General features: G+C 39.2%; 1 protein-coding gene across 2 annotated transcripts in view; it reads right to left on the bottom strand.

The window, feature by feature from the left end:
* The window catches only part of PPP3R1 (protein phosphatase 3 regulatory subunit B, alpha), a 37,870-nt gene extending 13,507 nt beyond the window's left edge, over positions 1 to 24,363 (bottom strand). The window contains exons 1-3 of one of the 2 annotated variants that reach the window (XM_084515031.1): positions 24,111 to 24,363; positions 22,072 to 22,107; positions 586 to 625 (exon numbers count right to left, since the gene is read on the bottom strand). In XM_084515031.1, the coding sequence (XP_084371157.1) occupies positions 586 to 625; positions 22,072 to 22,107; positions 24,111 to 24,113 (79 nt within the window). In that variant the 5' untranslated portion in view covers positions 24,114 to 24,363. The remainder of the gene's footprint in view (positions 1 to 585; positions 626 to 22,071; positions 22,108 to 24,110) is intronic. The other variant, XM_084515032.1, reaches the window with a different exon arrangement.
* Between the last annotated feature and the right edge of the window lie 827 nt (positions 24,364 to 25,190).

The raw sequence follows: 25,190 nt of genomic DNA, 5'->3' as shown, positions 1-25,190 counted from the left end.
CAGCCCTTTCTTTGGGCAGCTTTAGGCAAGAAGTATTTCAGTATTTTTACAGGGTAGCCTAACCTCATGAGACAGAGCAATGAGTTTTATTGTCACATGGCCAAAAGCAAATAACACCAACTTAAGTGGCTTCTCACCTAAATGCCTGGCTGCAAGCATACACAGGAAGGGGAGAAAAAAAATCCTCTTACAGCTTCAACCTCTCTTTCTCCAAGGGTGCCAAGACAGCCTAAGCAATATACTTAGCTCCTGAGATAGCACATACTGCGCCACAAGCTGTTCCACAGCCCTGAGAAACTGGCATTGGGACCCATGGAAAAGCCTGACTGGTTGAACTACCAGTTAACGCTTCATTGTATGGACACCTGAGTATGAAAAACTTATAAAGTCCATAGAAAAAAAAAATATCAGTCCAACAGCAAAAGCCTACATTTTCCAAAGGCAATCTTTCACCTTTTAAATTTTGCGCTTACTGTATAAACTGCGTTAACTTTTCAAGCAGCAAATTCTGTAAATTCACATGAGAAGCTGTACACAAGTAATATTATCCTGTAACAATATAATGTAGTGGTCAAAAAAACTTACAGTGCGAGCACATTTCCAAAGGGTAGCTTGCCTCATTTCCCTGCAACACAAAAAAGAACAAAGCCGCAATTATTCCCAGGTTCACTTCGAGGAACTATTTTAAGTTTCAGTACTGTAAATATCTTGGGTAATACAAGTTATCCATATTTATTTATATATATATACACACACACATATATACACACATACACACACACAGTAAACCAACAACACCAGCTTGTTATTTTATTTGGATAGTTCTATGTCACCGAAATATACAAAGTAATATAAAACCACTGATGTGTCCCTCTGATGAGAATTCCCATGAAAATACCAGCAGTCCTCATGATACAGAGTAGTACCTTCAACCCTGTATTGTAAAAACCAAAACTGAAGTCGCCAGTTACTTCCAAATTACACAAATGCTACTTTTCAAGCTAAGATAGGATTTAACTTCAAGACTTCACACACATGGAAGCTGCTTTACCATTTTATTTTAAGAACAAAAACATACATGTCCTTATGAATTGCCCTGACAAACTTTACCCGATTAGCAGAAGAAAATCCCAGTGAATGTTCTCCCCCTCCCCAAAAGATTCACACAGGAAAAGCAATGGGAAAATGAGGTTTACATGTCCAGAAATTAACTTGACATTCAAATATTATTTTGTATCTTAATGTGTTCCTACATTGTAGCTGAATGGAAAGTTAAACACTAAGATTTAAAATCCTTGCTGTACTACAATATCCACAGCAACAAAAATTAAAACTTTATGGGGGTACAGTCACTTTGAACTTAAATCATACAGAAACATACAGAACTTAAGAGGAAACCACAACTACCATAACATGAATTCCAAAAGACAGTAGACATATATGCTGGTATTTTTCCTCAAATGCCTTGGAGCCAGAGAAGATCGCAATGCACGCTCACTTAATATTTATATGGATTCGGTCAGCAAAGGAGTGACCATGTAGCTGAAGAGATTCACAACCAGACCTTCCCAAAAATTATTTGAGGGAGTGTTTTATAGAAGAAAACGTATTTAAGATGAATATAGAACACATTCTATTCATAAGCATTTCTCTTTTGGTGTGGAGTGTAAGGGATTCCACAGCTGAGCTCTGGCACAGAAAGAGTCCTTAAAATTATGCAAATTATACACAAATAAGAGATTACTTGACAGAAGAAAAAAAGAGAAGAACTACATTTAGCCTGGAAGCAGGCGACTGCATTTCCTATTAAGGACGGAAAGAGGCAGAACAAACATCTCATGAATCTAAACATGTCTGAGAAGAGATGTGTTGGGTTGTGTGTGTTGTTTGCTTTTTTCTTTTTTTGCATCCAGAACACACATTCACTACCCGTATGTCCCCATAACACACAAGTCTTCTTACTTCTTTAAAAAAGTTCATACACTTGCTTTATAAGTAGAGTAGGAGAAGAGAGCCTTAACATCTTCCCCAATGTCTACTTACAGCAAGTCAAAGTAGCAGAATAGGAACTGACAGGGAGGGAACAGTCAGGTCCCTAAACCTAAAAACCATGACTGAGATATTCTGCAAGAGAAACTTCTTTATTCTGCAAGAGCAACTTCTTTCACTGCAGCTGGGAATCAAAGAGAACGGTGCCACGTGGAAAATCTTGGATGGAACCCAACTGAAGTCTTCGAAAACCAGTGAAGACCAAAACAAGCAGTAAAAGCCTAGTGTATGTATATGAATATAAAAAGGTATAGGATTTAACATTGGGGAAAACAGAATTTTGAAACAAGAAGAAACAGGAACCAGGGGATCCAGCTAGGCTGCTCTTAAGACACGAGGCCATGAAGAGGCAAGAAAGACACCAGACTGGAAGGCTGCAAATTAAAGGAGAAAAGTTGAATTAAAACCAGTGCACTTGTGCACATACACATACAAATACACAATCAGAACTACGTTAAAAGCCTATTCTGGGAACTTATATACTTGCTGAGGTGTTGGGACAAAGTTAATTTCTAGTGCAGGCCACTGAAATCAATCTGGCTAAAACAGCATAAAATACTTCTGAAAACTGGGAAGGAAATGGGAGTAGCTTTCTTCAGTTAATGAAGTATAATGTTTATAAGCAGTCTTACTATACATCTAGATGCACATGCTAAGCCATAAGCAAGTTATCTACGTGAAGTAGCCTATGAATTGTTTGGAGAGTAGAGAAAAAAGTGATTCAACTTCAGTTTAGTTTTTCTGTGAAATAGTTAATGCTAACAAGAAATGTTAGGAATACTTACCTATCCAGGACTGGAACTTGGATCTCTACAAAAAAAATTAGAAAAATCTAATGAGCAGCAGTGCAAGGCATATATGACTATTCAGTATTTGCTGTATTTACTAGGGTATTTTAAAAAGTAGTTACCTGGTTTTGATATGCTGTGTTCACTTCCACAGGAGAATCCAAAAATCCACTAGATTTTCAAAAATGTTTTAATTCCCCTTTTTGGTGAGAATAGAGGCTCAACCTACTCATGCCATGGCTGAGATTCCTGTTTACACACCTGTGAGCTGGACAAACACAAAGGTTTTCCAATGTACCAAAGACTTTTTCCTCATAGGTGAGTTTAATGATTTGGTCTTGGGAGCTGGCATTTTTCATTGCGTTTTGAAAAGCAGTAAAGAAATGTCCCTTATTTGTCTCCAGATGCAATCAGCATGTGTTCAGACAGCATGAAGTGAAACATAAGCCCTGAAACACAAGTGCTAAAATAGGTTGAATATTTTCTTGCTGTTGAATGACAGATAGGTGGTGGGTAAGATTAAGGCCTACAACAACACCCACCTTAATGACTTAAAACAAGCAGGCAAGTAAGCACAGCTACAGAACTTCATGAAATATCAAATGAGCCCTTCAAGAAAAGGAAAAAAAATGGGTGCACATTGTTATTTGCATGGTTTTAATGCAGGGTTAAGATTTAACACCAGGCAGTATTCTACAGAATGCTGGAAAATATTAGATTCCGCACGCTAACAGAAAAGTTGACAGTTATCACATTTTATAATTGTAAACCTTATTCAGCAAATCGACACTGCACTGACTTTATTTCTAAGATTTTAATGTGATACTCATTTATAAAGACAGAAGTTATTGTAAAATCTCCAAACAGAGGCTGTCATTTATTCTCTGATGCAGCGATACTTGTAATGTGTAGCGTAAAAGGTTCTGACAAAACTCCAAGATCGCCAATTAAAAAAACACGTATTATTAGTACTTCCTGCCAGATATATATTTAGCATACCTCACATAAGCGAGTATCCTGTCATGTACACCATATTATCACATTTAGAGATGAGTGACGCAGCCTCTTGAAGAAATGCAGCTCGTACAGCATCAACACTCCCCACCAGCTTTATTTGGCACCTACACCTAGTGTAAAACGTGCTTTCCCTAGCTGCATCTGGGGATTCACAGAGATCCACACTGCTCGAGTTTAACTCTTTTCTCTTGAGTTACGCGATTAAAACAAGTGGCTGGAAAACAACTGATATTTTCTAATCCTTTTCCTTTTGAAACAGTCCTGAGACCTTCTTGAACACTCTTAAATCCCTGCAAGTTCTTTCCTCATTAACCACCAGCAACATCATGACTCCTAGACAAAATAATTACCTATCAAGGAACAGTCCTAAGTCTAGTAACAAGAAAGCTGACCAAATTCATAATGCTGCAGAAGTATCAGTTCACTAAAGATGAATCAAAGCACACCACGGAAGCAATTTCAGAAGTTCGTATGACATGTAGTTTGCTCATTTAAGAAAAAAGTGAGCTTTGCAGTTATATTCTGTACTAATCTCTCTTCTTTTGTCAGCTCTGCCTTTTTACTGATTAAGGATAACCCAATGGCCTTTAGTCTTTATTTCTCCCATATATTATCCATTAAAAATATATATGTTTCTTGATTCCTTTCTTCAGCAACTATTTCAAATACTAATCATTCTCTCTTCTTGAGATCAGTTTTGTACATACTCCTCCACGGCAGGCTAGTTAAGGTCATTATGTTTATGACAGCTTCATCTTACTGAAAGACAAAAAGCTGTGGACAAACGAAAGCAAAACTGCACTTCACAAAATCAATGAAACTGTTCTACATTAGCAACATTTCTGGATCTGTTTGTATGCAACTTGTCTGCACATCTTTTTGTCAAATGTTCAAAGGGTGAAGTGTCAGCCTCCAAATACTTTTTTGCTTTTATAAAATATTTTAAATGTCAGCAAGAGTCCTAAAAAGAAAGTCCTCAAAAAGTTAAGCTTGAGTGCCTACCAGTACAAACACCTGCAAGAGGTGAGAAGCTAGGTTGTTTCAAAGCTTCTGTTTCTACAGCCAGACAACAAATGAATTCACTGAAATGTCGAGTGGCTGATGTTTAAGTACGTGCACAGGAGGAGCCGTCTGAGATCTGCTATTTCTTCTGCAAAGTACAAGTGCAATAGCTCATCCTTGCTGTGAATGGCCTTAAAACACACCGACTGCCTTGATACTGCAGTTGGCTGTTACACCTAAGTACCAAAGCCTCCCACAGAAGTGTGTTCCTGCATTTTTTTGCTGCACAGGCACATCATGAGGTCTTGTCAGAATTGCTATATGATGAACTTCATCTGCTCCTCCATCTTCTAAATTACTATAATTTTTTTCACAAGAAAAAATGCAGCCTGCAAATGCAACAATTAACCAAGCCACATCACCTGGGAGTCAGAACTAGGGCTTAATCAAGATAAATAATTTCAGTTATCAAATTACATAAAAAGCTGTTCTCCATCATTTACTACTAGTGAAGAGGAACAGAAATGCTAAGACAGCAGAGGCTTGTAGTCAGCATTTAAAGAACTATTCCACCTTCACAAACAAGCAAAGCGCTTCTCTGTCTTTTCTCCGTATTCTCCATACCACCTGAATTAACAATTACTGAAAATTACTACCTCTTACAGAGAATTCTTCCTCCTCCAAGCTCATCTTCCACATATTGCTGTTTTCATAGCTTTAATGATGAATTTTCAGCTTGGTGAAGAGTTTTTTTTTTTTTTTTTTTTTTTTTAAATGACCATTATTTAACATGTTACCTGAGTTTTGGCTGTCATATAGATTGGCACTGTATTCTCCATTAACAACCAACAAGCAAATTGGCAAGCTAATTTAAGACAAATGGTGTTTCTTACCAAGACTGCAAAAACTTTTGCCTGAGAAGAACATGCCACACATCCACATCGGTTTAAATATTTATTAAAATAAGTTTCAGACAAAGCCCTAGAGGCTTCAAGACACATTAATATTCAAGTATCTGAATTCATGGTCAGAAAAACATGCAAGATCTCACCTTTTGTAATTTGTATATTTCATATGTGACTTATGAGAGCAATGAAAACCTACAAGGAGCTTACCACAGCACAGAGGAAAGACACGCCCAAAGTTTCTGTAGACACCCCCAACAAATCAGAGAAGTATGGCTTAGAACAAGACAAGCAGGAATAAGGTACAACTGGAAAAAGCAGCAAGAACATCACCCACCCCACTCAAAAACCACAAAAATATACTTCTTGTTTAAATCCAATGGATGAGGGTTTGTGTTTTGTTTTGTTTTGTTTTTAAACAAGTTACTCAACATACAGAAGTTGTGTCTTAGCCTGAGTGGAGCCTGTAATACCAGAAAGACCAACAAGTCCAGAAAAAGATCTTACTGATCTTCTTTACGAGTTTGCTTGTGATAATGTCATAGATAAGACTGCCAGCAAATTCAGCATTTGTGTTTGGTAATTAAGCTACCTTTTAAGCTTTTCATTGCAGCCATTAAGAGTAAAAAAAAAAAAAAAAAAAGTCTACTTAAAATTGGGATATCACAGCATAGTTACCGGAAAACAATGACTAAAATTAAGAGCTGATAATACGGCAGACTAACTGCCAAAATGTAGACATTAACATTTAACATAGCTCGGTCGTTGCTACACAGTACTTGCTTCATATAAAAGCAACGTACTTGCTTTCCATAGAAATCCACCAGGCAGAGCCCAAACACAAGCTCAGAATTAGCAGCTCTCCGGCACTTCTCCAAGAATATTGAACAAATAAATCTACCCCAAGGTCCTTTTAAAACAATAACAATTTTGAGTTTGATGTTGTGATGCAAAAGAAGTTAAGACAAGAAATCAAACATCTTAAAAATATACATGAAAGTTGGAGCAACTCAAGAGCAGTGAGCTTCACTGTTTACTCCAAACTCTCAACCTCATTCTTGAGATTCTGACCCACAGAAAGAGTTAAAGAAATGCATAAAAATGCCTGACAGCTGCCCCAGTAAGTTCCCAAAATGAAGCATCACCTAGTGGTACTGCACTGGCAATCCTACATTATTTTTCCAGGCCATCCACAAATCCTGTTACTCTTCTGAGGGGCAACTTACAGAACTAAAACACTACCCTCTACTCATGGAACTAAAACACTATGACAGGAATTCAGGATGCATTACTTCCAAGCTGAACCCAACTCAGAACATGCCTCATGTTCTGCAAGAATTTGTATTTTCAGAGCCTCAGCTCTGCTTACACCCCTCATTTTTGTGCTCAAAGCTGTGGAAGAATCCCTCCGCTATTTCATGGCCAGCCCCTTCTCCATCCAGAAGTCCAATATAGCACCTGGAAGTTGGCAACGATCTCATTTCTCTTCTGGCATTTGGACTGTCAGATCCGGCCTCCACGTTACACTTTGGTGTGAGCATTTAGATTATCCACAGGCGCAACAGAAGGGATTAAGCAGCAAGGAAGTACAAGCAAGGAATTCTTACAGGGTATCCAGACAAGCAGGAAATTACAGAAAATAAACTTAGGGAGGAGGAAAAAAAGGCAAGAAAGAAAATCACAAAAGCAGCAGTATTGGTACCCAGTAAGTAGCACAGACCCCCAATGTGACAGTAAAGCACTCTGGCATTCATCTGATACTTAAGAGTTGTGCTTTCCTGCTCTCCTCCGGGTAAAATTCCAAATTTAAAAAAAAAAAATAATGATTATTAGCAAAAGCTGGAGTTACCATCAATATTGAATTCACAGAATGGTATCGGTCATGGAAGAAACAGAACGTAGTCTTTACCAAAAAGATTTTGCAAGATTTTGTTAGCAAATATATATATATATATATATTTAAACAGACTAGCGTCTGCCATTTGTTTCTTATTCTTTAGTAAACCAGAAATAAAAGTCTACAGAACTTACATCTACAGAAATGAACTATGAAGTTACATATTGACCAAAAGTCTCTGTACCGAGCAGTTCCTATGAAAAGTCATAAAAGAAAAAGTCTCCTAGGGATACAGAGATAAGGAATGGATTTAAAACCAATCAAGTTTTAGGATGTTCCCTAAGTGTTAAAAAAACAAAAACCAGACTTCAGTCATTTGCTTTTAAGTTCCTCCAACAAGTGCTTTTGGGATACATTTGCTTTCCCAACTATGACTGCTGCCTATTAGGAAAATAGCACGAGAAATAGAAGTTACAGAAAGGCTGTTTGTTCTAGTACAAAAGTTTATTTTATTTAGGAATTTCTCTAATGATTCCCATCTCTTTGACTCAGCTACAACCCAAGTTCTTGAAGCTTCTCATGTTGAGGACAGTAAACCAAATGCATCCCACAATAAAGAAAAACAGAAACTGAAAACTGCCGTCACATAATGCTCACATCTTCATGCAGGAAAGTAAGTATTTTTCAACTCTAAATTTGCCAAGGTACCGCTAATGTGCTCTCCTCTACTTTTTACTCAAACAGAAATATTCTCCAAATATTGATTCTACAATAGTTGAAGAAACTGTTACATATATTTTTAAGGGCTGAGATAAGAACTGAATTGTTAAATGTCTTAGACAGTAACATCTCTCCCTCACACGCACCTTGAATCTAAAAGAGAAAAAACAGGCATTTCATTTGGGATAAAAAAAAAAAAAAAAAGATTATTCTCTTGCATTTGCTACAGACTCCACTCTGAGACCACAGCATCAACTGTGACCTCTCAAATACCCACTGACAACCATAACCATCGTTCCTTGTAGCTGCGGTATTACTTCACTCAACACTTTCAGTTTAGCTGCTTGAATTCTGATAAACCTCTGAACTTCCTGCTCTCAGTTTTTAATCATCTTAATACAACTGAAACAATTACAAAGTTCCAAGAGCCAGGTCTCACAGCTGTTGCTAACTCAGCATCTCATCTGAGCACTAATCAACACCAAACATCAAGAAAAACCTTAGGAACATTTTGCAGTCAAAAACGGGCACTGCTAGGAAAAAATGCAGCTTGTTTCAAGTTACCTTTGGAAGATTTCAGGTTTAAAATGTGTTATCTACAAAAAAGCCAGAATTCATTAATCCTGCCTCTAAAGAAAACACTCTGACCTTCAGTACCAAAGGAATTCAAAAAAGATTAATACCTAATTCTTGAACATGGCATTTAAATTGCAGACATCAGAGATAATGAACCAAGGCAAAGGGGATTGCTGGATTTGGGATTACTGTAGGGATCAAGTCAGGTTAAAGCTGTTACAGTATTCTGGCATTGTTGTTCTTTGCACAAATGCAAAAAGAGGTGTTACAGTTCACTTGGACGCATTTAAAAAAATAGTATTATGAAAAACTTATTTTTGACACTTTTTTTTTTTTTTAATTTGATTTGTTCACGATGAAATAGGTGATGATTCTTTAGAAGATTGTCCTCTTGCTTGTACATCAGGTTCCTCTACACACACACCCTCAACTCCAAGGTGCAGCAGGCCAGGAAGACGGCTCAGGTCTCAGGGTAAGGCCGCAGTTTACTCCTCAGCCACCACCAGCCGTGGCTGTGCTCGGGCTCTGCCAGTCATTTCAAGGGAAGCCACTTGTCCTCTGGCTGGCAGTTGGCCAGTCACTTCTGCTATGCTTTAAATCCTACACTGCCCAGGGGTCTCCTCCAAAATGAGATATTAATGGCTTAAGGCCATCACAGGCAAATAGCTATTCTAGGATACCACAGGGAAGCCCTAGACCAATGAAGCAAGAAGTGAACTCGATATTCGAGAGAGCTGCTGCTGCCAAAACCTCGACCAGACAGGAAAACTGAAAGAATCAAGAGCAGAGTTGAAGTTCAGCCTTTAACTTTAACATGCCCTCTTGCTTTACTAGTGTCAAAGGGAAGATAGAAAAACAAAGCATATATGTATTAAAATTTAAAACAAGTGGTTTTTTTTTTTCTCTTTGAATTTGAAGTGTTCAGGACCAAAAAAGCAATCGAAAATCTCTGCAGTTACAGCAGGGACTATGATTTATATTCATATAAACATCACAGCTTTTAAAATCTAAATATAATTACAACTGCACAGCTTTCAGAAAAAGATCTAAGCTTTCATGATCTTAAAAGGTAAAATAATCGTATCTACACATGCACACACAACACTCATCTGCAGATAATCCAAAGGTGCCTCCAAGAAAAAAACCTGTCACCTAAGACATACCGATTTATAAGGACTCAGCAGAAATGCCAGTGAACAGTTCACAAAACCACTGAAGCAGAAAGCACAATCAGTGACAGAACAGTTCTACTGCAAAGTCCTTTTCCTAAGCCTGCAGGTGAAAATGATCCATCAGGTCTGAGGGTACAGTCAGCATCAATAACACCAGTTATTGTGTCTACCCCCGCATGTATTCTTATGCAGGTTTACATAGACATAAAAACCTAAAAAGGTAACTGGGTTGCTTTAAACTTAATATAACTCAACTGTTGTATCTTTGACATGTTTAAGTCTTCTGGTCTACCTGAAGAACTCCCTGGAAGCATCTACAAGAAGTCTAGCAGGGAGATGATTAACAGCACTGGAGACAAACATACTGCTGTTTTTAAAACAAGGTATGGTACAATCCTGCCTCTACCTTACATTAAGAAAAGAAACAAATAATCCTCGTTACTTGAAGATGAAAACCTGATATGCATGAGTAATCAAACTCCCGTACAGAACAAGATCTGTCATTGCAGAAACCTACCTAAGTACCACGACCTGTAAATGAATCTTGAAAGAAACATACTGACAGGAACATGAGTGGTAACTTTATGAGCTATGAGACAATTTCACTTTTGGCAGTTTCCAGCTACTGCTCTTCAGAGGCAACAACCCAGTCTGCTTTGCAATCACTGCAGAGTTAGCATTTCTAAAGCTTGCATCAGTCTTGAAAAAAAATCTCAAAAGCCTGTAATTTTCAGTACATAAATAATGAATCCTCCAAAAGCCAAGGACAGGACATTTTCCCAGAAAGATGCTGAAGCAACTCAACCTTTTGTAGGGGAACAATAAGGTTCTGTTGTCGCTACATCAAAGTTCTGATGCAATTTAGAGTTCACATTAGGAAGTCTTTGGAGTAAGACAGGTTGGTCCTCCATAGCTACTGGATAAGGCATAAGAAGTTTATGAGATGCCAATTTAATTGCTCTGATTACATTAACATATTGGTTGCACCCATAAAACTTCTTACAAGGTTTACTGGGAACAGCAGAGACCTTCCAGGCACTCAAGTTCAAGCCCCAGATCCAGAAGAGCTTGGCATATTGTCCCTGGTTCTCCCCAGTTGACCACTATACAAGCCACGAGGAGGCTTGAAAACTCTTGGCAAACAGAGGCAATTGCTAGTGGCAAGCCAGATGTGCTCTCAAAAACAGTAATGATTTCTCACAAGTTACAACTTCTGTTTTCAAACCACAAAATAAATCAGATTTGCACTGTCCAAAAATTGTTAATTGTATTCCAAACTGATACTCTAGATGAGGATATACACCCACATTCCAAAGCCTGGCTCTAACCACTCTTTCAGACACATTCACCATAACATCTTGAGAGAGGGTCCAAAAAACACAGCACCAAAACAGCACCTCACTCTAGAAGATAGAAGAAATTATCAAAGTCGGAAAAAAAAACAACCTAGTGATAGATAACTGTGCTAACAATCCTTTCTGTTTAGGAATGCTATCACAGAAACATAGGAAACAAACACACAATGCTCTTTACTGAAATTTACTCAATGACCACAGCAGCCTTCTTTAGGGACTTAAAAGATAAACGCAAGGGAGTTGCCCCACCAACCCACCCTAATACACTGCCCTTACACAAGGATACCTTGTGCTACATGCCAGGGAAAACAAAAGCAAGACCCCACCGCCGAACCAGAAAAGTTGTAATCCAAGTACAAAGCCCGGTAAAAGACACAGAGAAGTCTACAAGGAAACAGAGGTATCAATGACACGTTTGAAAACTACATAGATCTTTATGAATGACAAAGTTGTGCTGAAGAGTTTTATAGAGCATCTCAAGGAAGGCATTTATTTGTTTATTTCAAGTTGGCAGAAGCTTGTAATTAACATCATGGGAGAAAGCAAAATACATGACTGAAGACCACAAGTGACTGAAGTATCACAGGATTTTCACAGTTAAGGGTGAAGAAATGACAGTAAGGCACCAAATATGTCAAAAAAAAAAATCCCTTCCAAAGCAAGTACAACTTATACTTCATAGGATAATATATAACAAAAAAAAACACAAAGCATAGCACATTGATCTTGTTCTTAGGGAAATGAGTGGATATAAATTGGCCATTAATAGTGATTTATAATCTTCTTTGGTTTAAAGCTTTGACTTATAAAATGAATGTTTTTCTCTTCATTGGTGATTACGAACACAGGAAAACCAAGAAACTGCAAACAGTAAATTGCATGCACTTGTGTGACAGAATAACAACTTCCAATTTGGAAAAAATAAGTAACCTGTACAGCAAAGGAAACAAGACTTGATTCAACATTAGGCCAAAGTATACAAGCATCACTGAAAAATTGGACAGACTAGGATAGAAGTCACAATTTTAGCTAGTAATGAAAAACAGATTGCACTTAAGCTATTATCTAGCATCTTACAGCCTGTCAAATGATGAAACAAAACTGAAGAGTCAAAACACCTGCTTTGCAGGTAAAATATTTAGTAGGTACTTAAAGCTCTGTCAGCTTCTCCCTTTCTCTGTAAGCATCTGGAAACAAAGGTTTTTGTACAAAGTAACCTCCCAGAAAACTGACAATGTTTGAGACTTCCTCTCCAACACGAAGTCTTAAAAGAGTGGCCCAACAAAACTGAGAATTAATCACTGGCTGACCCATATAGAAAATAGGAACAGAAGAGTTACTTTTTATAAAGATATTAATTTGACCTAAAGCCATATTGAACTATAATTTGCTTTATAGAGATGCTCTCAGGAGGCTGCTTTCAATTATGCCAATTTAATTCTCAGCACTTCCAGGTACTATAAAAACAAGAAAAAGCCAGGGAGCTTTAGCAAACAGCTCCTCAAGAACAATCTGAGCAAAAACTCGGCCAAGTTAACTGGTATTTCAATACCACCCTCCAAATTTACCAGAAATAGTAAACACACAAAAAAAACAAACTTTAAAATGTTTATTGTCTATAGTACTTCCAACCAAACTCTCTTGTCACAGGATCAATGAGAGCTGTACAAGCAGTTTTTTTTATCCTCTGAATTGTTTTTAAACACGCTCTAGTATGTTGTGGAAATCACTGTTATTTGTTACTATGTTTGGAAATTTACATTTATTTTTGTAACAATTTTGAAAAAGCTATAGCTAAGCATTTTCAGTATCTGTAGAACCAAAAATTCTACCTCTTAAAAATATGACTTGTGACAATACAAAAAAAAAAAGTGAGCACAGTTAACGGTGGTCCAGTCTTCTGAAGTTTCTGAACTACCTTAGTTTGCTTGTACCAAAGTCGGATATTAACACAAAGCCATAACTCTAAGCATGCAGCAAGAAAACTGCTAATCATTAGATCACTTTCACTAATACTCAAAGCTACAAGCATTAGGAAGGAGTAATAATACTTCTCTTTGCAAAGGATTTTCCAAAAGCAGAAAGTGAGCTATAGCAGTCAGAGAACTCCCAGGAGAGAAAACAAATCTTCCTAACTTTGGCAAGAAAAGGCTACAGTCCTGCTTGTGACTAATCAGATATATCTGAGGTACGTACGAGACTGAGGCAAGTATGAAAGATGAGAACCTAGCTGGAAATTAAGTGGAGCATGTTATCCTCTGACAGCAGACAAACATATAAATTAACTTATTTGTTCCCAAAACAAAGTTCTCTTGCCATAAACACTTATCTGAACTGTGCAACTGAAGACGGGAGACTGGTATCAGAAAATCAGCTATAAAGGCTTCGTTTTTTTTGTGTGGTTTAGACATAACATATTATTGTACTGCTGCAAGTTGTATTTGGAGAGCAAAAAAATAGCGAAGATACATTCTATAACAAACAAAAATAACAGATTTTTCTACATCTTGCAATAGCACACTGCTTGGTATTAAAGGCTCTACTTTGTATTGCGGTTTAATGTAACTCCCTATTCAAGTAAATAGGTTATAAATACTGAAAAACAACATGACCAATGTATCTGTCTACCAACAGATCACTTCAAGTTTTTAAGATTTCAAGAGTTTATTCAGTACTGTGTTGACTGCAAAAGTTAAGGCTATGGGACCGGTTGCACAGATACGTTGAAATGGATCTGAGAGGGCCTAGAAGAAAAAGAAAGCTGATGCAACTCTACAGCATAGCACAGCCCAGTAACAGTTTAAAAGAGGCAAGTGTCCTTCAGCAGGGAGGTTTAAGTGCAAATTTTAGAGAATCATCAATTCACAAAGGCTACGCCACAAGAACTTCAAAGTTTCAGGAAAGTCACACAGGTCAATGCACAGTACTTAATCAATGGTAGCGAACAAGCACAGAACAAGCTGCAGAAATAGATGCTGTCATCAGCCCTCCTTGTTTAAGCAGCTTACAAAGAGTTTGATACCACACTTAGAGTGAAAAATGGAAGTCTGAGTTTGAAACGAGATGAGAGTCTTGTGGGTGGCCAGAAGGAGAGAGAGAAAATGGAAAGTGCACATCAAAAGAAGATAAGAGAAAGCAGACAACTAATAGAACGTCCTTCACAATCTGTCACAAAAAGGGCTGAAGAACATTACAAAGAACTGAGTAAAGGACATGCATCTGAGAACAGAAAAGAAACAGGATTTGATTCATGAACTGACAAGAAAAGAAAACAAGGAGGCAAAGACACATAATTGGGCAAGATGTGCAAACCAAAGGAGAGCCAGGCTGTGCTGAAGAAGAACAGTTGCTCATATACAATATCTGAAAAAGACTGTATTCCAGTATTCCTGTCTCTAATAGTTAAAACTCATCTTAATACTTAGCTCTTCCTTCCAAAAAGAAAATAACTTCATCAGAACTTACAGCTGTCAGATACTAAGACATTTTAACAAGCTCCGGTTTGGTTTATGACACTCACGGATGCATGAAGAATTAATTCAGTAAAGAATAAAGATGAGTCATGGTTTGAAAACAGGCCCTACCAAGACAGTGATCCAATACAGAGGAATCAAAACCAGTATAATTAAAATAACAGGAATTTAACAAAACATGAAATAGGTCTTTGGGCGCATTACCATCTCACCTTCTAAGGGAATCTGCAGAATTTCTAGTACTGCTGCTCCAGCAAATTAAGAATTTATTTTCTGAAAAAGATGCACGGCGTATTTCCAAAGTCTTACAATTATGATTATTAGTCTTTCAGATCAAAGGAATGCAAACTGAAAAATAGTAAGACACAAGAACACCACACTACTTTCAATTAAGGTTTTCACAGCTAAGGAACATTTCGAAGTCTGACACAGTTTTCTTTGTATGACACGAATGATGGATGAAATACTGATTTTTTCGTATCATAATGGAGAGGTGATATCCATTCAAGAGTTAGTTATGTGATATAATATTTGAGCACAATTAGAAGGAATATTTTAGGTTATGTTCCGCAGGGCAGTGACTGACTTGTTTCACGTTTTTATACAAGGAAATGCAAATATTTACCATTCAGTAGCAAATACAGACATGTAGCGCCTTTACTACAAGCTAATAAAATGAGGGTACTCAACAGATTGGATGAGAATTCAAACCCTGTTTTGGTAGTTTATAAACAATGATGGATATGTCAGATGTTTGAAGAATTATCCACAAGTCTAACTTACTTTTAGCTTGCATTTTTGTAATGACTCATAGCACCTGGTAAAGAAAAGATTACTTCAACCTCTCTGAAATCAAAGCCCATTAATTGTAACTAGCAGTAAGATTAAAAACAGCCGTCCCAAAAAAGATTTGTAAACATTAAGTTGTAAACGCACATAAAAGCAAGCATGAAAGTACACACAAAGCAGCATTAAAAATTTACTGCTATTTATAGGGTCCACAGTCTCCCAAAATAAGCCAAGTAGACGCACCCCTGCAGAGCCCCAGTGACTTCCAGTAATAATTACCAGTTGCTCTGGAGGCTCACAATCAAGAATCTAGTCATCCTAGTCCAAAGCACAGCACAAATAATTGCATCCATCCCCCGAAGACTGACACAACTGTGCACGCATACACAATTTACCCACAGAACCACAAACTACTGTCTTTCTGCTGCTTCCCATCTTCTCTCTTCTAGGCTATGCTTTCTGAAGTTTACTGCTTGCAAGCCTTAATGGAGGCATGTGATAAAACACTTCTAATTTTAAAATGAGTGTTTTCAGTGCTGTTTGAGAGATGTTGGGAAACATGGATTAATTGACTTTACAAAACAAACAACAGCACAGATGTTAAACAATACCCCTGAGAAAGAACCCAGAATAAAGCCACTGCTAAAAATCTCTTGCTCAGACCAACTCTTCCAAATTCTTCTGGAATCTTTAATATTAGGAAAACAATCCAGCGCTGCCACTATATACAACACTGACATTTTAAAAAACATCATCTGCTACATCCTGTCAATTTTAGTCCCTTTTACTCAGATGACCTTTTGCTTTCTCATCAGTAAAGGGAATCTGACCACCTTCAAGTTAACTCAGGCCTCTCAAAAGAAAGCTTTTCACAACTGAGCTCCGGCAACTCAGTTTTAACATGAGAACTGCACTCTAATGTTCACGACTACAGAAGATTTAACTTACTAAACTTTCAAGTTTTATAAATTACTTTTGTCATTAACTTGATTTTTCAATACACTGTATGAAATATAACAACATCCCATGCAAATGCTTTAATCTGTTTCATTATTAGAAGAATCAAACTTCGTGTTCTGAGTAAAACACTTTGCCTTCCCAAGCAGGGAAAACTGCTGGCACTATAAACCCTAATCCATATAAGGAACAGATTTTTATCAGATACCCCTGTCTAATACAGTGATTGGAGTGCCAATATAATCAACTGAAGTCAATCATAGAAATCAAGTCTATTTAATTCACATGGCTTTTTTCTTTTTGCTGCTTACAATTTAACAGGCTACATATAATCAAGCTTTGATCTGTGAAATCTGCAAAGTGTCCTTCCAGCGTTACCAACAAAACTGACCCATTACTGCTGAGACACCAAGGTGTTAAGCTTGTTAGGCAGTGACCCAATACTGAATTAAAGTTCCCCAAGGGAACATCATTACACACTGAAAGTTTCATTACAACACTGAAAAAGCTGTTCAGTCATCATGCCTACCAAGTATGAGGAGTTATTCTTTGTAAATTCAAGGGGCTGAAGTTGTATCATGCAGTTTGTTTCAACCCCACGGAATTTGTTTCCAAAATGTTCCTTTTGAAGTTCTCTCTGCTAACCACAGTATTGAGCTGAGGGACTTCAGGTGACTTGTGTCAGCTTCAGTGATGCTATTCAAAACCTATGCAGTCAGCAGTGGAACAACAGTTGTTCTGGCTTTTACTACCTATTATGAAGAAAACAAAACACCTGATAAATGCAGAGAAGCTGTTCACAAGACGACATATGAAAAGACGTAAGAAGACAGAAAAGGTACAAATACTGTAGCAGAGGTTTTCCTTCCCAAGGTTTCCAGCTACTTAAAATAAATAGTAAGAAGCCTCTGTATTTGTCATAGACATATTGAAGGAAGAAAGGATCATCTTTAAAAGCTGGGGAACTAAGATCATATTCTTATGCACATCACAGCTGAATTCCACTTTTCCAGTAGCCTGGTTTCTTTCCAGAAACACATTATCCCTGGTTTTAATTTCTGGGCTTTCTATCTGTTTTCCTATCCCATCCCACCCCTTCACCCCTTCCATCCCCATGCTCCCCCAAACTCTCCCCGAAGTTCTTCAGCTAAAACTGTGGGAAGCCATTTGTTAATTCCTACTTTAACTAACTTTGGCAATGATATAAAGTGCTCGTGAACTTCAAGCTGACTACATAAGCTTTTCAAAATAGACACAATATCAGCTTACTGGGGGAGTTCCGGTTCTTTGCCTTAACAGTTTGCTTAAAAATGTCCATCAACACAGACTTCACAAATATTCACCTGAGTATTAGCTGCCATAACCTGTTTACAGCTTGGAAGCCAAGATTTTCATTGGCACTTCCTGAGCAATGCTGTTCTTTAATCCAAAGCATCTAAATGACTTCTGAGACTTCTTAACATAGGTAAGAATTACTATTTCTATAACTGGGGGCTGTTCACTACTTGTGGAATAGAGTATCAATAGCAGGCTCAACCAGTTGTGAAATCACAAGCAAGCCAGATACAGTCTCCAGCCTCTTTGCAGCACCTATGTAGTTTTCTCAAGCAGTTATAATAAAAAAAGTGCTTGTGGCTCTGCTAGGTACAATCTAAAAGCAACACAAAACATTTTTATGGCCTTCCTGTATGTGCAAGAGGCCTAATAAAGTTCGGCACCAAACTAAAATTTTCTAGTTATGCATTTTGAAAGCTATTTTAAATGTCACCAATATTTTTCCCAATTTGTTTAAAAGAACTTTCACCCCCGAAGTGACTTCACTTGAAAGATGTGGGTTTTATTCTTAAAAAGACCCGAACACCCCCTCCACCTCCCACTCTAAACACTGCACAGACTTTCGCCATTCAACTTGTATATAACATCTGAACAGGAAGACAAGCCGCAGTTTAACTCTGGTTAAACTTATCTTGATATTCAGAATTACTAAGGAAATAAGGTTTCACATGGTGACCAAAAGAATCTAGTTACATTGTATGTCAGAGCAGTACATAATGCTTCTAGCCCGGTACTTAAATCATTACGAAATCGTGAATGTCAAGTCATTTAAGCTCACTGAGAATTAATCTAGGGAAACATCAGTGAAAATGTCCCCAGAATACTTGAACTCATATACCAAAATATCTATCTATGCCAGATTAAAAGATGTTGGTCCATATCCAAGTCTGTCCCTCTTCATTCACCACAGCAAAGTAATCTTTGCAGCAGATCTTTTCTCAAACGGCTGGTGTTAAGATTACTTTAGGCCATGGACATCTAGGCACCTGAATAGCTTCCACTGGATATAAAAGGTGCATTTCCAAGTCTAATCTCTAAAAGAAAATGGCTAACACAAGGTTACAAAGACACTTGAAGCATATGACCAAAATTTCAGGTACAGTCAATGCCAAATGCCTTAAACCAACCGGACAATGTACTGCAAGATTCCTCAGGACTGCACGCAAGCCAATCCACCAGCCCCAAGACTTCAACTTCTGAGCAGTTCGTTTGATTTAGACTTAGCATTTTTTTCAGAACTACAAACACATTATCCACTTCCCAGATCACATATTACTGTTAACTTCTAAATGACAAGAAGGGCCTTGGATAAGTTATTACCCGGCTGTTACCTCAACCTTTTGCATTTGTAGAACAAGGGCAATATTTACCAGCTTCGTGACAGCACTGCAAGATAAGCTCTTACGGTCTTTGGGAAAGAAAGAACACGTGTAAGTAATTTACACAATCAAGTTAGCCAATAAAATTCTTACAGTTTCCAGAAGTAAGGAGTTCCAACTTTTTTTCTGTTTTAATTACCAGACTTACACGCAAGTAAAACAAGATACTTATTTTCTTACGATACGCTGCACAGAAGGTTCCAGCTGCTTACCCTTTAAGTGCAAGCACTTTTCCCTCCTCTCTTCTGATGTAGATCCATGCCTCTCATCATCCCTTTCCCATCACTCCAATCTTTACTCCCCCATCCTTCCAGTACTTGCTCCTCCAGAAGCAGAGGAGTTTGATCGTGACAAGGCCTTTGCACAGTAGCACCTTCCCTATTTCTACTTATGATTCTGGGAAAGAATAAGCATGTAGGAAGCACGGGAACAAACAGCTCCCTTTGCCTCTGTGGTCCTTCTGTAAGGAACACACAGGAATAATCAAGGTTAGGAGGAGAAGAAAAAAATGTAAGCCAGATGAAAGAAAAGATGGAAAAATAGGGAGATGTGTTGCTAAATGAATTGGCTGGTAAACAACAAGTAACAGTGCAGCATAATTTTTCCCCCTATTAGCAATTTACAAAAGATACTACCCAGAGCAGGGAGAACAGGCTTGGGAGGAAAGAGAAGGGGCAAGCAAATCAAGAGCAAACGGCTTTCAAGAAATCATACATTATCTCAAATTACAAAAAAAAAAAAAAAAAGTCTTCCATGAACACAACTTTTGGTCACCATTTCCTATAACTAAATTAAGGTCTTAACAGCTTCATGCTCAGTCAAATCACCATTCAGACTTACAATTTAGGAAAGGATACAATTTTCTTTAACAAAACTTCAAGAATCACAGGCCGTAAAAAAAAGGGTAGGAAAGGAATTCTTTTACCAGCAGGGAAATCAAAGTAATGTTGAAAAATCTCACGCAAGTGCAACTTAAGAATTACAGTAGCAGAACACTATAAAGCATACCTACAGCTAAAAAATCTCTTCTGTCTATGATGCTGCCAGATAGGTACTGCTGTAATACCCAACTAGAGGAAAGCTGCAAAATCTTCACTGCTAGATTAATTTTCTTTTTCTTAACAGCACGTATTATTACAGCAACAAAAATTCATAAATATTTCTTAGTCTGGCTACACCTCAGCAACTTTTTGTATGTCTACATGACATAAAAAATGAAGAAACGATGAGGCAGAAGCAGACTGAAGAACAGTTTAGCATTAAAATGCACATACCTGCCTTATTTGTTTCCCCAGAAATACCAGATTACTGACACTGCCTGTTCCTGCAGCACCGATGGGCAAAAGGCAGCCCCATCTTTAACATACCAGTAAAAATCCTAATTTATGTGTTATTCATCTCACTCCCTTAAAGCATTAGTGCTAGGTCTGGTACCTTAGAAGATGAATAAAGCTCCTGAGGCATGCCCATCACACATCATTTTCCCTTAAACTACTCCATTTTCCCTCCTAGGGAGTATTTAAAGATTTAAATCTTAGATTTAAAAGTTAGCACCTTGCACCACAGAAAGACAGAATTCCACTTTGATTCCACTGGAATATTATAATTATTTTTTAAAAGTCTCTTTCCTCCTCAATCAACAGGCTCTTCCTTAGCAGATCACAAAGCTAAGTGAACTCAAATATTCCAATCAGCCTCAAAAGGCAGCCCCTGAACATTTACTGCCACAACAAATTCCTCTGTTTATCGAAGTGGCTTAAATAAGCCTACCACATACTTTTTTCTTAAGACCTACACGTGAGTTTCCCATCTTGAATCCTAGACTATTATTCTACCTGTGGTAGTAGACCACCAGCAAGTCCAACACAACAGAGGGATTGCTTGATGGCCTCTCTGTTCCTACCATCCATGTCTGTACTCAGGCACAGATAGAACGATCACAAAACTCAAACGACTATCCAAATGCTTGTAATGATAGCAGTCAAATTGCGATTTGGCAGCAGAGTAGCTGTTTTTTCTTCAAGAACTTATTTAGTACCTTAACTGATAAGTAGTAAAGAAAGACTCAACTTGGTCTTCTGATGTATTTTTGTTTCATTTTAGAAAAATAAGACTTTTGGTGGTTCTTGGATTCCATAAATTAAAAACCCTGTTCTAGATCAGCCTGTGAATGAATCGCTTCATCTGGAGAAAATGCTCAAGTGCCAGAAGCACCACTACTCAAGTGAGTCACAACTTCGAAGAAGAGTCTAGCACCAGCAGTGTCCAAATTTAAATCGGTCTCCTCAATTTTCCAAAGACTCTCTCGGCTTGCTAAAAAGATGTGTGCATTATGTAACATGGTTTGGGTGACTTCAGTGCATTTCTGTCTTTTCCGTCCCACAAGTATAAAGCTCAAGAGCTAGATACGAACGAGGACCTACGAGAATACAGATGGTCCCAACAAAACATTTAACCAAATCCAAGATTGTTTATTAACATCTGCGCTATTTACCTTTTTCTAGTAAGTCTTGCTATGAGCAGTATTTTCTAAGCCAACTCTGACATAAACAGCTCATCTGTGTTACTTCTAGAATTACGTAATGCATCATATTATGCTCTCTGCTTGATAGGTTATTATTTTAGAACTGGCTATCCCAAAACATCCAGAGCTATGTTCTTTTACTTACTAGATGTTTATCTTAAGCTACCTACTATGAACACAACAATATGTTCACCTCTTGTTCTTCACTAGAACTCTCAGCTCCCTGGTCCTGCAAGAACACAAAAGAAAAGTTACTCCAAACTGCAAAAAAGGGCTGCTCTAATGTAATTAACAGTTGAAACAAGATCTACTCTATTTTGTCATTAAAAGTGAACTCCTTCAGTGCAAATATCCACAGGTAACAACAGTAGAAAGAATGGCAACTTAATATGTATTTGAAAGAAGAAACAAACCATCATTTAACTGTTTACTTTTAGCATGATTTTTACAAGGTACCTATGATCAGGTGCTGTCAAACAATGTACTGATACAGCTGTGGTCAAAACCTTCCACTTGTTGTTACTGCTTACTGTAGCAATGAAACAGCTTTACTGGTGGAGATAACATTCAGAACACCTTTTTCACGTATCTATATTTACACGTGGTAATTGATCATATAGAAACACTGTTCAAGAAGTCAAAGTAATAACCAGCATGGTTATGCCAGCAAAAGATGCTAATGTAGCTTCAGCTGAGGCAAAACAAAGGGAAAAAAATAAAATTAATGATATATGAAAGTTAGTTTCGTTACAGGTCACCGATACACACATGGACATCACCATCGAGTAACATTTTCTTTCCTTTCATGCATGTCGGCATGTCTCATCAGACAAGTCTTCGAGAGCAATGTTTTCACAAAAGACCCAACTAATTGCAGTACAAACCCAACCACTGTGTAGCACATTATCACCATTCATCTGTATATTCACAGCAGTACTGGCATTGCTGCAACTATGGCATAATTTCTAATCGTAACTTTTTTTTCCAAGGCTCAGTCTCACTGATTCTTGCTCTCAGAATACAAACCTTCTTTTCTCAGCCTTATATTATTCTAAGAGTGTGTAAAGGCATTCGTTAAATACATTGCTTTAGTCCACAACTGAAAACAAACCCAACCTCTGCATGTTTCAAAATATTTATTCAAATGCACATCTAAAAGACATTGAAGCATACATGCAAAGAGTATGCTACATCAGTTTTGGCTACAGTTTTATTTTTTAAAAGCAGAGGCTGCAACCCCCTGCTTAAAAAGAAAAGGAAACCCATTTCTGGCTCCTAGGCCCTGTGAGGTCTCATGTGAAATGGTGATAAACAGCTGGCTTCGCTCTTTAAGAGGTCAGAATGGAAAAGCTTAAACCATCTGTATTTCTCCAGTTATAAAAACCCAAAATATTGCCAGAGTCTTCCTGAAGCCAGGGTACCGGATAATTTAGGCTAGGATAGATGTTTATTAAAAAAAAGGGCGTTGATTTCTTGGCAGTGGTGGCAAGCAGGAGACACCCCTAGTGTCGACGTAAAATACTACAGGACTCCATACTGAATCTCTGGATTAATTTTACGGCAGTAAAAGGGAAATTTAAATCGCCATGATTATTATTAATTATCATAATAATAAAAATAAGAACAGCAGAGCAGCTCAACACACACACACACACCGGGACACCCTACATTTCCCTCACCCGCACGCTCCCAACACCCCCTGCCGCTCGCATTTTTAAACAAAAAAAAAAATAAATAAATCCCCGTGGACATTATAAAATCGCCCGGCTCCTGCCATGGGCTACGTGCTCTGGGAGCTCTCCGCCCTCCACACGAGCAGCAAAACGCCGCCGCAGCAACGAGGGGGCGGCCTCGGGGGCTGCAGCAGCACCCCCACAGCACCCCGGGGGCTGAGGGGAGACCCGGGGTGGGTGGCGGTGGTGGTGAGGGGAAAGGGAGAGGGACCCCGGGGCTGAGGGGGGCTGAGGGAAGGGCTGAGCCCCACAGCGGGGGCGAGGCGGCGGCTGTGGGCGGCGGCGGGGGGGCCGCGCCCGCCCCCGGGGAAGGAGGGAGGGGAGGAAGGGGGAAGCCCGGCGGAGGACGTGGATGGCTCGGGGGCGGAGGAGCCGGCTCGGAGGCAGGGCAGCGTCCGCCGTCGCCCCCCTTTATCCCCCCCCTTCCCCGACCGCCGCCCCCCTCACACGCAGCCTGGAATATTCCGCCGGGGCGGCAGCGGGGGGCTCGGCTCCTCACCATGGCGGCGGTTGGGCGTCAGGCGCTGCTTCCCCCCCCCTGCGGTCGCGAATCCGCCGAGCCCCGGCCTCGCTGTCAGCCTGTTCGGCGTCGCCGCCGGGCCCGCTGCCGGCTCCCGCTGCCCCCTCACTGCGGCAGCGGCTGGCGCTGACCCGCAACGGCGGCGCAGGGAGAGGAGCGGAGCGGAGAAGAGAGAGGAGAGGAGAGAGGAGGGAGAGCGAGGGCGGGGGCGAGCGGCGCTGAGGCTCGGCGGCGGGGGCGGCACCTCCCACATCCGGGCACCGCGCCGGGGAGCGGGGAACGGGGAACGGGGCGGGGCGCCGACATGGCGGCCGCGGCGGGAGGGGAGCACAAAATGGCGGCCGGGCTGAGAGGGCGGGGAGGTGCTGCGCTGGGTTCTCCCCTCCCCGCAAATAAAATAAATAAAATGAAGTTAAATGTATCTGTTACCTACATACACACACATAAATGAAAAGCTGGTAGTGGGGAGTCCCAAGTGAAAGGTTGCCACACTGTAAGGAAGCTTTGCTGGTTGGGTGTTGCCACAGGATGGGCTTGAGCGTGCTTCATGAAGACCCTCGCTCAGGGAGCGGCCCTGTCGATCTGCTCAGGTGCTCTGCAAGGCTTTGCAGTTGTGCTTTGTACCAACACCACACACCTCAATGGAGATTCATCCCCATCAGCTGCTGTGTAAACCTCCTTGTCAGGGCCCTCGCTGCCCTAGCTTAAAGATTAAAATATGTTGTACTTCTCTCCATGGAAAACCAGGCAGGGACATAGCCTCAGGTAGGCCTTCCTAATTGGAGCCTCCTCATTTTCTGGCTGTTGCCTTCCTCAAGTTTTAGCATAAACGTTGCAAGAGGTGCTCCTTATTTAACAGGTTTTTAGTGAATTGTGTTTCTGTAACACTAATAGGTACTTAGACCGAATTAACAGAGATGTGCTTTGATGAGGTAAATCTGAAGTGTTTACATATCTATCTGTGGTTTCCTTACCAGTAGTTAGGCTTTGTATCCTGGATAATTTACAAAATAAAATGTCTGATGCTGTTGAATGCAAACTAAGATAAAAGAGGTTTAA

This window comes from Aythya ferina (genome assembly GCF_964211825.1).
Source record: "Aythya ferina genome assembly, chromosome: 3".
Taxonomy (NCBI): Eukaryota; Metazoa; Chordata; class Aves; order Anseriformes; family Anatidae; genus Aythya; species Aythya ferina.
Note: the sequence above shows the minus strand (reverse complement) of the source record. Positions and strands in the feature narration are given on the sequence as shown.